The 12,611-nt window shown below is 47.8% G+C and overlaps 1 protein-coding gene across 2 annotated transcripts in view; it reads right to left on the bottom strand.

Moving 5' to 3' along the window:
- Nucleotides 1-12,611, bottom strand: part of LOC127566681 (NACHT, LRR and PYD domains-containing protein 14-like) — a 31,167-nt gene that overhangs the window by 2,676 nt on the left and 15,880 nt on the right. Inside the window, exons 4-12 of one of the 2 annotated variants that reach the window (XM_052009226.1) lie at nucleotides 11,405-11,731; nucleotides 9,980-10,146; nucleotides 8,372-8,543; nucleotides 8,206-8,271; nucleotides 4,768-6,505; nucleotides 3,820-3,906; nucleotides 3,492-3,662; nucleotides 3,168-3,338; nucleotides 2,842-3,012 (exon numbers count right to left, since the gene is read on the bottom strand). In XM_052009226.1, the coding sequence (XP_051865186.1) occupies nucleotides 2,842-3,012; nucleotides 3,168-3,338; nucleotides 3,492-3,662; nucleotides 3,820-3,906; nucleotides 4,768-6,505; nucleotides 8,206-8,271; nucleotides 8,372-8,543; nucleotides 9,980-10,146; nucleotides 11,405-11,731 (3,070 nt within the window). The remainder of the gene's footprint in view (nucleotides 1-2,841; nucleotides 3,013-3,167; nucleotides 3,339-3,491; nucleotides 3,663-3,819; nucleotides 3,907-4,767; nucleotides 6,506-8,205; nucleotides 8,272-8,371; nucleotides 8,544-9,979; nucleotides 10,147-11,404; nucleotides 11,732-12,611) is intronic. The other variant, XM_052009227.1, reaches the window with a different exon arrangement.

Raw genomic sequence — 12,611 nt, 5'->3', positions numbered from 1 at the left:
GTATGAGAGACGGGAGAATGGCCAGGAGCTTGGAAAGCTTATTAGGGTGAATTGATTTTATTTCAATGGGAGAGCTATGGCAGGGAAGGCGGGTGAACACATGGCATGGATATCTACGTTGGACTGGAATATTATAACCATTATGGAAATATGGCTGAGGCAGGAACAAGACTGTCAGCTGAATGTTCCGGGGTACAAGTGCTTCGGGCGGGTTAGAATTGGAGGAAAGAGAATAGGGGGCGTTTTGGTTTTGATTAAGGGGAATGTCACAGCAGCAGTCAGAGATGAACTTACAGAAGGATCTACAACTGAAGCTTTCAGGGTGGAGCTGAGAAGTAAGAAAAGGACAATCTCATTGCTGGACATGTACTTCTTGTCCCCAGTCAACAGGAATTAGAAGAACAAATAAGCAGGGAGATTGTGCAGAGATGTAAGAATAATAGGGTCGTCACAGAAGGAGAGTTTAACTTTCCTAACGTAGACTAGAACTGCCATACTGTTAAGGGCTCAGATGGGCTGGAATTCATTGTGCATTCAGGAAGGTTTCCTTGGGCAATATTGATGACCCACTCGGGAGAGGACAAAGGGCGGAGCAAGTGAAATCAGGTGACAATGAGGGAGTACTTTGGGACCAGTGATCACAGTTCTATTAGTTTTAAACTCATTATGGAGAGGGACGGATCTGCTACATAATTTCAAGTTCTGAATCGGGGCAGGACGAATTTTGACCGTCTGAGACAGGAGCTTGCAAAGGTTGATTCGAGTAGTCGTTTGCGGGCAAAATGACCACAGGCAAGTGGGTGGCTTTTAAAGGTGAGATGGTGAAAGTTCAATGTCTCTATGTTCCTGTCAGAGTGAAGGGCATGGCTGGTAGGAGTAGGGAACACCGCTGAAAAGGAAATACTGAGGCCGCGGGCAGCAACAAGGACGCAGGGGTCACGTACAGGCAGTTGGAATCTAGTGAATCCCTTGAGACGTATCAGGGATGCAGAAGTGTACTCAAGAAGGAAATCAGGAGGGAAAAATGTGGCATGAGATAACATTGGCAGGGAAGATTCAGGAAAAGCGGAAGGGATTTCATGTATATTAAGGGGAAAAGAGCAGCTGGAAAGAGAATAGGGACCCCAAAGACCAAAGGGACACCTTTGTGCGGAACCACAGGAGATGGACAAGGTTCTTAGTGAATATTTCTCTTCTGTTTTTCCCGTGGAGGAAGACATGAAAACTTCGGACGTAGGAAATGTAAATGGAGAGATGTCGGGAATAATCCACTTTACAGCGGGTGAGGTGCTGATGTCTTTAAAGGAATGAAGGTAGAACAATCTCCATGACCTGAACAGGCCATCCAATAACACTGTGGGAGGCTAGAGAGGAATCTGGGCGAGTCCTGGCAGAGATATTCGCATCATCATTGGCCACGGGTGAGGTGCCGGTAGATTGGACCTTAGGGTGGGTTGTACCTTTATTTAAGAAAGGTGGCAAAAAGAAAAACCTGGGACTGTACGGGAGTGAATGTAACGTCTGTGGTAGTTAAGTTACTGCAGAAGATTCTGAGGGAAAAATACAGGTACATCTGCAAAGGCAGGGGTTGATTAGGGGTAGTCAATATGGCTTTAGGCCTTATAAACGATTGAATTTTTTGACGATGTGACCAGGAAAATAGACGTAGTTTATATGGACTTCATTCAGGCTACTCTGGAAGGTTATATTACATGGAGTCCAGGCCGAGCTGACTAATTGGATACACAACTGGCTTGACGTGGGAGGCAGAGGGTGATGGTGGATGGTTCCTTATCGAACTGGAGGTCCGTCACCAGTGTTGTGCTTCAGGCGTTGATGCTGGGGCCATTGTTGTTTGCCGTCAATTATTTGGGTAATAATGTGCTTTGCATGGTTAGTGACTTTGCATATGACACTAAAATAAATGATACATTCGGCAATGAAGAAGGTTATCAAAATTACAGGGGGATCTTGATCTGCAGAGTAAGTGGGCCGAGGAATGGCAAATGGAGATTAATTTGGATAAGTTAGAGTTGTTGCATTTTGGGAAGTCAGATTCAGGTGGGACTTCGCAGTAAACAGCAGGGCCCTAGGAAGTGTTGTAAAACAGAAGGACCTTGGGGTAAAAGTACATGAGTCACAGGTGGACAGGGTGGTGAAGAAGGCTTTTAGCACACTGGCCTTCATAAGTCAGGGCACTGAGTATAAAAACATGGGAGGACATGGTGCGGCTGTACGGGATGATGCTGAGGCTGCACTTGGGGTATTGTGTTCAGTTTAGGTTGGCCTGAAAGAGGAAAGATATTATTAAACGAGAAAGAGCACAGGAAATGTTTACAAAGGCTGTCGCCAGGACACGAGGGACTGAGTAAAAGGGAGAGGTTTGACAGGTTAGGACATCATTCCTTAAAGTGTGGAAGACTGAGAGGTGATATTACAGAGGTGTATAAATTCATGAGGGGCATAAGTAGGGCGAATGCACTCAGTCTTTCTACCCAAGAGTTGGAGTATAAAGAACTAGAGGGCATAGGTTTGGGTGACTAGGGAAAGATTTAAGAAGAACTTGAGGGGCAACTTTTCGTTTTACACATTCCGTGTGGAATGAGGTGCCAGAGGAAGTGGCTTGAGGCGGGTAGAATAACAACTTCTAAAAGACAGTTGGACAGGTACATGGATTGGAAGGGTTTCGAAGGTTAGGAGCCAGATGCTGACAATTTGGGACAAGGTTGGACGGGGCATCTAGGTCGGCATGGACCAGTGGAGCCACAGGGCCTGTTTCCGTGCTGTATGGTTCTATGAAGCAGTTATTCTGAATACAGCCTCTCACAGTATGGTACTTACTCTAGTTTCTTTATTTTACATACTGGATCCCTCAGAGCCGCAGACACTAGTTTCACTCCTGAATGTCCCAGTTCATTATCGCTCAGGTCGAGCTCCGTCAGTGAGCTGTTTATACTAAGAGCGGAGGCGAGATCCTCAGCAGAAGATCCTGAGAGACCTATGCACCACAGCCTGGAGATGAGAGAGACTGAGTGTGAAGGACACAGAGAGACAGGAGACGGTGCAACTCACCAGGGTTTAGCAGTAACACAGCTCCTGATCACATTAATGTTCAGTGTCAGACACCCAGTTACTGTAAACACAATCTCTCACAGTCTGGTACTTACTTCAATCTACGTATTTTATACTTAGTGACCTTCAGAGCCGCAGCCAGTAGTTTCACTGCTGAATCTCCCAGTTTACCACCACTCAGTTCCAATTCCACTAGCGAGTCGTTTGTACTGAGAGTGGAGCCAAGACCCTCAGTGTAACTGGCCGAAAGAATGACTCCATCCAGCCTGGAGATGAGAAAGAGTGAGTGCGAAGGACACAGAGACGGGGACGGTGCAAATCCCCCAGGGTTTATCAGTAATACAATTACTGATAATTTTAATGTTCAGTGTCAGACACCCAGTAACCGTTAACACAATCACTAACGGTCTGAAACTTACTCCAGACTCTGGATTTGACACTCCGGGTCCCTCAGAGCTGCAGACACCAGTTTGACTCCTGATTCCTCCAGTTCATTTCTAACCAGGTCCAGCTCCGTCAGTGAGCGGTTTGTACTGAGGGCGGAGACGAGATCTTCGGCACCAGAATCTGTGAGACCGACATCCCTCAGCCTGGAGATGAGAGAGAGAGTGAAGGTGAGGGACACAGAGAGACAGGAGTCAGTGTAAATCCCCCGTGTATATCAGCAGCACAATTACTGTCCATATTAATGTTCAGTGTCAGCCACCCAGTGACTGTAAACACAAGCTCTCACAGTCTGGGACTTACTCCAGTCTCTTCATTTTACACTCCGGATCCCTCAGAGCTGCAGACACCAACTTCACCCCGGAATCTCCTAGATGATTGCTCCTAAATCTAAACACAAACAAAGTGCAGAACTCAAACCGTGGTTCTGACAGAATTTCTCTCACTCGGATATTTGAGGAAACAGTAAAAGCATCGGTAAATGACTGACCGGAATTTCATTCACTGTCAGTGACCCTCACTGCCCAGCTCCCGAACAGGGGGAAAGGCTGGGGTGGATGGCAAAACGTGCATCGGGGGACGGGGGAGAAACGTCCTGCAAGAAGGAGGGAGGGAGGGCACACGGAAGGAGGATGAAGAGACAGAAGGAGTCCCCCACAAGGGGAGGGAGAGGAACAGAGAGGGAAGGAGTGTGTCACAGGAGGAGGGGAGGTATGAAAGGCCCACAGGAGGGGGAGGGGCGAGGACAATCCCATAGGAGAGGGAGGGGTGAAGAGAGCCTCAGAGGAAGGTGGGTGAGAGAAGACTCCCACAGGAGGAGTAGCGGGACGGAGGTTTTGCCAGAGATATTACCCTCCCTCTCAGAGTGACACTGCCGTGTCCTTCTCCTGTCCCTCTCCGGGAGTGAGTGCGAAGCTCCGACACACCGACTGCTGCAAAGAGTGTCGGTCTGGGTGTCAGTAACAGTGAGAGGGAACTTTAACAGTGAGATGTGTCAGAGCCAGTGAAAAACACAGCCATTCATGTGATTTATTGTAATTAAACAAATGGCCGTTATTCACTGATCTGATGAAGTCTCTAATATAACCTTTCCTATCCTTGGGGAATTACTGACCAATCCTCTGTTGTTTGGCACAATCCTTCACAATCTGCTTTTCTACAGTTTTATAAAAATTCTTCCTTTCCCTTTACATTGATACAACGAAATGGAATACTTTAACAGTTCAGAGCCAGAGATAAATTAACAGTTACCTCAGCTCCTGGCATTTGTGCAGCCCGGGTCCCAACCGCTGGAGCCCTTCACTCTCAATGCGGCAGTTCCACAGGTCGAGGTGTTTTACTGTATCACAGAGCCCAATGACATGAGACAGGACGGCGCAGTCAATCGGGGTCATTCGCAATCCACTGAATGAAAGTGTTTCCACAGATTCCAGCGCGGCCTGAACCAGTCCACGGTTCTGAGACTCAAACAGGTAGTGCAGTGTGTTCAGGAGGCTCCTTTTACCAGCTCCGCTCCTTCTGTTTCCACCCTGACGTTTCACCTCCTGCTTCACCCAGTCAATCACTCGGCAGATTGTTTGATGGGGAAATGGACCCACAAACTCCTCCAGCCCCCGAGCTGACGCTGGGGAGGAGAGACCAGCAACAAAACGGAGAAATACCTCAAATCGCCCGTCTTCTTCGCTGTGGGCTTCAGTTAGGAGTTTCAGGATATCCCCGGGATCTGGAGTCAGGAATTGTGCGAGTGCGGCGACAAACTCTTGGATAGTGAGGTGTGGGAATGTGTACACCACGCTCCGGGCACAATCCTCTCTCTCCAAAAGTTCCATCAGGAACCCGGACAGAAACTGGGAAGGCTGCAGATTGTACCTGATCAAATCTCCATCTGTAAATACAATCTTCCTCTCGGACACTCCTGTGAAGGCCATCTGACCAACCCTCAGTAACACATCACGGGGGCTTTCAATCTCACGGCCGTGGTTTTTTAGGATGTTGTAAATGTAGTGGGAATATAGTTGGGTGATGGTCTTGGGAACCCGCTGCGGGGCTCTGTGTCTTTGTGTGAAGAAGGGACCCAGTGCCAGACCGAGGATCCAGCAGTAGGAGGGGTTGTAGCTCATGGTGTACAGGATCTCATTCTCGTCCACGTGTTTGAAAACAGCCGCTGCCACCGCCTGATCTTCAAAAAACCTGTTGAAATATTCCTTCCGTTCCTCACCAACAAATCCCAGGATTTCAGCCCAGACACTGATCTCCGCCTTTTCCAATAAGTGTAACGCAGTGGGACGTGTGGTCAGCAGCACTGAACACCCCGGGAGCAGCTTGTGCTGGATTAAACTGTACACAATGTCAGACACCTTACACCGGAATTCAGGATCTGTGCACATGTGCTGAGGTTCTGTGTCTCTCCAATTGTCAGCAAAATCGATTCTGTCCTTGAATTCATCCAAACCATCGAATATAAACAGCAACCCCTCTGGGTTCTCCCACAGCTTTTTCAGAACATCCCTCAGGTAAGGATAAAAAAATACCATCAGGTTCCACAGGTTTATTGTGCAATTAATCGTGTTTAAATCCCGGAACTTGAAACTGAAGATAAATTGAAATTGTTGGTATATTTTCCCCGTGGCCCAGTCATAAACAATCTTTTGCACCATTGTTGTTTTCCCGATCCCCGGGACTCCGGCCACTGCTGCTGAACTCCCAGATTTGGATTTGCTCCCGGAAAAGCTGCTCTCGAACAACTGATCAGTCCGGATTTTTTCCAGCTCTCCCCGGAGATGTTCCTCTCTCCACTTTTCGTGGTCCCGGCCTCTTACCAGCAGCTCGTGTTCCATAAGTCTCCGACGTCGAAAAGTGGAAATGACCGTGAGCTTAGTGTATCGATCGACCAGCTGGAAAACCTTCACCTTCTCCCTCATCAGGATGGTGTTCACTCTCAGTGTTTCAGTCTGTGCCCGCAGTGTCCTCTTGTGTTTCTGTTGAACATCTTCCAGGGGAACAGACAGTGGTCAAAATGTCAGATATTTCAACTCATAACTCAGTATTTAAGGTGACAAGGATGAGGTCAATGCTCTTGAATTAATTGAATTCACTAATGTATGTTAGTGCAGAAAGTAAACGTTTAACGGATCCCTGTCTCGACCGGGCGCCATGGCCTGGAAAACCATCAGACCCTGACATTCCCATATTTACTGTACTGTGAAGGTGGAAGTTTCCCTGGTAGTTTACTGACCCCTGCTTGTCCTGCACTGGACCCCCTCCCACTACTACCACAGCTATCAGTGTTCAAAAAGATCTCACTTTGATGCTGTTGTGGTGTATGGAGATGTTGAAAAGGGGTAGTGGGCATTCTGTTTAATGAACCGATCGGGGTTTTAACGCTCTTCCGCTGTTGTTGCTTCAAAATAAAAACACTGTGTGCAGCAGCATCTGTGGGGCTGGGGAAGGAATTGTCGACATCTCAGCAATCGCACTGTCATGCAGGCAGGGTTCCGACCGGAAAATCTTACTGGCTACTGCTTTATCCCATGACATGCTCCAGCTCAGAGTCCGACCATCCTGTCAATCTAGTTTAAACCCTCTCGTGCAGTGCTGGCAGATTTCCCTGCGAGGGTATTTCTCCCCTCCAGTTCAATTGCAACCTGTCGCTCTTGTGTAGTTCGACCCTGATCCAGCAGAGGTCCCAATCATCCAAGATCCTGAAACCCTGCCGCCTGCATCAGCTGCTCAGCCACACATCCTCTGGTTGATCTTGCTGTTTAGAACCTCGCTGTCACGTGGCACCGGGAGTAATCCGGAGATCACCATCCTCGGTGCCCTGCTTCTTAACTTGTCATAACTGCCTGTACTCATTCTACAGGACCTCTTACCTTGTTTTGCCTTCTTCGTTTGTACCAGCTGGCTGTTCGCCCTCCCACTCGGGAATGTTCTGCAGCTGCTCAGAGATATCATTGACCCTAACATACGGGAGGCAACACACCGTCCTAGAGTCTCTTCTGCGGCCACAGAATCACCTGTCAGTCCCCCTCGTAATGGAGTATCCTCTCATTATCGCCCTGTCTGACTGCACCCTTTACCTCTGAGCTTCAGAGCAGGTCACCGTGCCAGACACATGACAGCTGTTGCTAGCCACTTAAAGATCATCCCCAGAACAAGATCCAAAACCGTGCACCTGTCAGTGAGGGAAATTGCCACAGGAAAACCTTACACTGCCTCCCTACTCAGCTTACATTTACTGGTGATCACCCATCGATCTGAAACCTGAATCTTACGTGTGACCAACACAATAGAAGTAACATCTGTGATGCTCCCAGCATCCCGGATGATCCGGAGTACGTCTAACACCAGCTCCAGTTCCTTGACCCGTTTGTCAGGAGCTGCAGCTGGGAGTACTTCCCGCAGAAGTAGTCATCAGAGAGACCGAGAGGTTCCTTGATTTCCCATATCTTGTAGGAGGAGCTTTGCACTGCCATCCTGCCGAGACTGAGTCAAGTGCTAAGGATGAACATCAGAACAGAAAATGTATCATGATCTGATGGATTGGTGGTTAATTCCAAGAACAGCATATTGAATGCACAAGCTAATGACCTTTTGAATCCCAGGTCCAAACAATCTCTGAATAAATGGCTTCTGCCATGCATCGATTCTAAAGATAAAGTGATTATAAGATTGCATTTCTTCTCTCACCTTTCAGTTTAGTGGGTAGTTCAGTTAAACCTCGGGCGATGTTCATATATTCTTGTGGATCAGGACCTGTTCAAAATAACAAGTTTTCATGAAACCAGATTTGACCATTATTGTTGTTTAGAGTGTTGCAGAATGATTTTGAGTTCAGTGTGTTGTTTTACCGTACCGAACTCCTGGATTTCTTTCAGTATTTTGTCCAGCTTTGGCAACTCCTTCCTCATGATTCCAAATGATTCCCACATCACCCTCCAGGTCTGGGAGCCTTTCTCTGTCACCAGACTGAGGAAGAGCTTGGAACCATCTGTTCGGTTGCCCTTCCCCACGAGCTCAGTGACGTTCTGCAATGAAGAATAATGAATAAGGTGAGGAGTGAGCTGAGAGACTCAAGAAAATATCTGCTCAGTGATGGGAGGTCCCATTGGTTTTCTGCACACAAACAGTCACTGGCGTGTGTCTTCACCCACCTGTTAAATGTCAGGATTCAGTCATAAGTTGGAAAAACTGACTGGAAAGTGACAATCAGATTACTGTGGTCGCAGAGTGAGGAATCACTAATGCTCTGCAATAGATATAATTGTTGAGATTTCTCTGTGCTATTAACGACCAAGTCACTGTCTGTCCTATGCACCTTAATCTTCTGGATCGGCCGACAATGTTTGTCAAAGGCCTTACCCAAATCTGTGCAGGAAAACTCCACTGTTCGCCTTTCATCAATCACCTCTGTCGCCTCCTCGAAATACTCAATCAAGTTAGTGAGACACGACTTGTCTCGCACAAACCCATGCTGACTGTCCGTAATTTGGCCATAGTATTCAAAATGCTCAGAACTCCTGTCACGATAAATCCTCGCCAACAGTTTTCCGACTATTGACATGACTGGCCTAAAGTTTCCAGGATAATCTTTCTTGAATAACCGAACCTACTTAGTGCACAAAAGCCCTCCGGGACCTCGCCTGTGGCTACAGAGGACACGAAAGCTTGGTCAAGACCCCAGAATTCTTGTATCTTACTTCTCTCAATAACCTGGGCTACATCCCATCGGGCCCTGGGGAGTTATCTATCTTAAGGTGCTTGAAGAGACCCAAAATGACTTGGTTCTTTATCACAAAATGCTCCAGCATATTAGCAAGCTCCACAAGTCCTGCTTGATATATCCCAACGCCAAATACTCATTTAGGACCTCGACCACATCCTCTGTCTCTAGGTACAGTTTCCCTCCTTTATCCTTGAGTCGACCTATCGTCTTGCACTTGGGATTCTTCTTATTCCTATTTGCCAAGGACTGTTCATGCCCTCTGCTGGCTCTCCTAATTCCCTTCTTGAATTCTTTTCCAACTTCTTTATAATCCTCTGCGGCTCCGTTTGACTCTAGCTTCCTAAATCCTTCATATGTCTCCTTTTCCCTATTTCATTAAATTCACCACCTCTCTCGACATCCAAAGTTCCCTTCTCTTGCTATCCATGTCCGTCCATCTCTCTGGAATATACCTGTCCTGTGCTCTGTGCAGTTGGTCTTTAAACATACTCCACATGGTCAGACGTGGACTTGCCCTAAAACAGCTGTTCCCAATTAATTCGTACATGGCCTGAGAAATTAGTTGAGGCAGGTACAATAACAACATTTAAAATATCTGTTGGACATGGATAGGAAAGGTTTGGAGGGATCTGGGTCAAACACGGCCAAATGGGATTTTCTTAGGTGGACACCTTGATCAGCATGGACGAGTTGGGCCGAAGGGCGTGTTTCAGTGCTATGACTCTCTGTGGCACTCACCTCATGTTCACGTCCACTGAAATGTTCCTCGTTCCTCAACAGTTGGCTGAGTCCTTCAACTCGTTCTTCAATCGCCTCTGTCAGTCTATGCTGGTAGAATTTTCCCAGCTGGAACAGTTGGTAATCGTCCCACTGTGTCAGGAGCTCAGAGAGTGTGGACTTTGGATCTGTGAATAGAATGGTAGAAACCGAACATCACCCCCAAGAAGTGCCCTGGGCTCGGGTCCCAAACACAAACAACGCCCGGGATCTTGAACAACCCTCACCACCAGTGACATGTGTGTGTGTGCCAGAGAGTCATAAGAGTTCTACAGCATAAAACAGGCTATTCAGCCCATCGGGTCCATGCTGCCCATCGCGGCTATCTATGCCAATCACACTTGCAGCATTAATTTCACACCCGTCCCTTCCTTCCTCATTTTCCAGATATTCGCTATAATTTCTTACTGTTCCTCCCTTCACCGCCTCCTCTGGAAGCTCATTCCAGATACCAACTACACTGTGTGTAAGACACTTACCCTTGAGTTTCCCTTTGAACATCCTCCCTCTCACCTGAAACCGCGTCCATATATTCTTAGAAACCCGACAATGGGAAACGGACGCCCACCATCTGCAGCCCTCACCATATTGTGCAGCTCTCTGACTTCAGTACTCAGCCTCCTCTGTGCCAGAGAGATCAGACACACCTGATACGATCTCTCCTTCCTTGTCATTCAAGCCCTCCAATCCAATTTACCATCAACGAAAAGCAACGCAGTTGCCCGTCTGGACACTTCAAACAGCACCAACCAAACCGTAAGCTCTACATCAACGACATGGTAACGTGTGGATGGGGAGACCCCACTACCTGACGTCACACGCCGACGTTGGAAAGATTGCGGTTGTTCATCACTGGGTTTCAGACCCACCCAACAGCACTGTGGGAGTTTCTTCACCAAAAGGTCCACATTCACCAGCACCGCGTCAAGTGTAGTGCGGTATGGGCAACGAATTCTAGTCTCAGCAGTGGTACACGCATCCAGAAGACTCTGAGCGACGACTTCAACACACCCTAAAAGCTTCAACACAGACGAGGTACGACATTCCCCAGACATACCCACTGCCCCTTCAACCTCCCCGACACCTACACTGATCAGGTACGACATTCCGCACACACACCGCCGCACACTTCACTCTCTCCTGCACTCTACCCAGTTCATGTACTACATTCCCCACACCCACCCACTGCCCCTTCCCTTTTCTCAAAACCTACACAGATCAGGTACTGCATTCCCCACACCAACTCTATTCCTCCTTCACTTCCCCCGCCACTACATAGTTCAGGTACTACATTACAGTGCTCCCATCTGTCCCATTTCTCTGCTCATTGACTCCAGCTCTGTTAGTCCCCATTCCTGTGCCCCACTCCCCTCTCATTTCACTCACACGTCACCAGGTCCAAGCTTGACTGTCCGTTGTTTACTGAACCTCCAAAGGAATGAGTCGCAGACGGATCACCCTCCACAGGGCTACTGCTCTCAATATGACCCTGCTCTGTTGGCGGGGTTCCGGCGACCTGATCACCTTTCCTCTCTCCACTCCCTCCAGATTGAATTTGTTCTCTTCTCCCTGCAGACAGATCACCCACCACAGGGCCACTGCTCTCAATACGATCTTGTTTTCTGCTTGCGGTTCCTGTAATCTCATCGTCTTCCCTTTGGCCGGCTGGTGAAAACCACCCGGTAAAATTCTGCATCCAAGTGAATATTCCACCTGAAAAATCAGGAATTGCAGGTTTCACCAGTGTAATTCAGAACTGAACAAAACACAGATGAAGAATGGGTGAGCCAAGTCACTGTGTGAGCAGATTCTGGAGGGGACAACGTTGATAAGGATTAAATGGGTCACCTGCAGGGTGATCATATCGATAGCAGGTGACCAGACACCGCCACTCACAGAGAACACAGCAGGACAGCACTATGCTACCGCTTAAAACATATCTGGCAGTTGGACGCACTGTCGAACGGGAGACGTTTCTTACAATGCTGCAGATGAGGCGTGCAATGCTGACTGGGATTATACCCCTCAAGCAAGAACAACTCCGCACCGACATGTTGCTTATCCCTGCTGCCCTGTTTGTACAAATGGACAACATTAGTTGTCCTCCAGTCTTCTGGCACCTACCTGTGGCTAACAAAGACGCAAAAATATCCACTGAGACCCAGCAATATCCATCCTTGTTTCTTCAACATCCTGGATAGATCTCGTCAGGCCATGGGGATTCATCCACACGAAGGTGCTGCAATATTTCTTACACTTTCTCTCTCCTGATACAGATATGGTCCGTAATATCCGCACATCCCTCCCCTAACCTTGAACATCCTTCTCCCTGGTGAATACCAATCAGTAGTATTCATTCAGTACTTCGCTCATTTCCCCTGGCTCCACAAATCTGTTACCCCTTAGGTCCTTGGACGGGACCGACTCATTCCTTTGCTACCTCCTTGATTCCAATATACTTCTATAAGGATTTACGATTCTCTTTAATCCTACTTCCCAAGACAATTTCATGGCCCCTTCCGCCCTCCAAATTACATTTCTCTCCGTTTTCCCCAATTAACTTCAAAGGAATTAGTCAACACCAATTTCTTGT

The sequence above is a fragment of the Pristis pectinata genome, chromosome 44 (genome assembly GCF_009764475.1).
Source record: "Pristis pectinata isolate sPriPec2 chromosome 44, sPriPec2.1.pri, whole genome shotgun sequence".
NCBI classification, from domain to species: domain Eukaryota; kingdom Metazoa; phylum Chordata; class Chondrichthyes; order Rhinopristiformes; family Pristidae; genus Pristis; species Pristis pectinata.
Note: the sequence above shows the minus strand (reverse complement) of the source record. Positions and strands in the feature narration are given on the sequence as shown.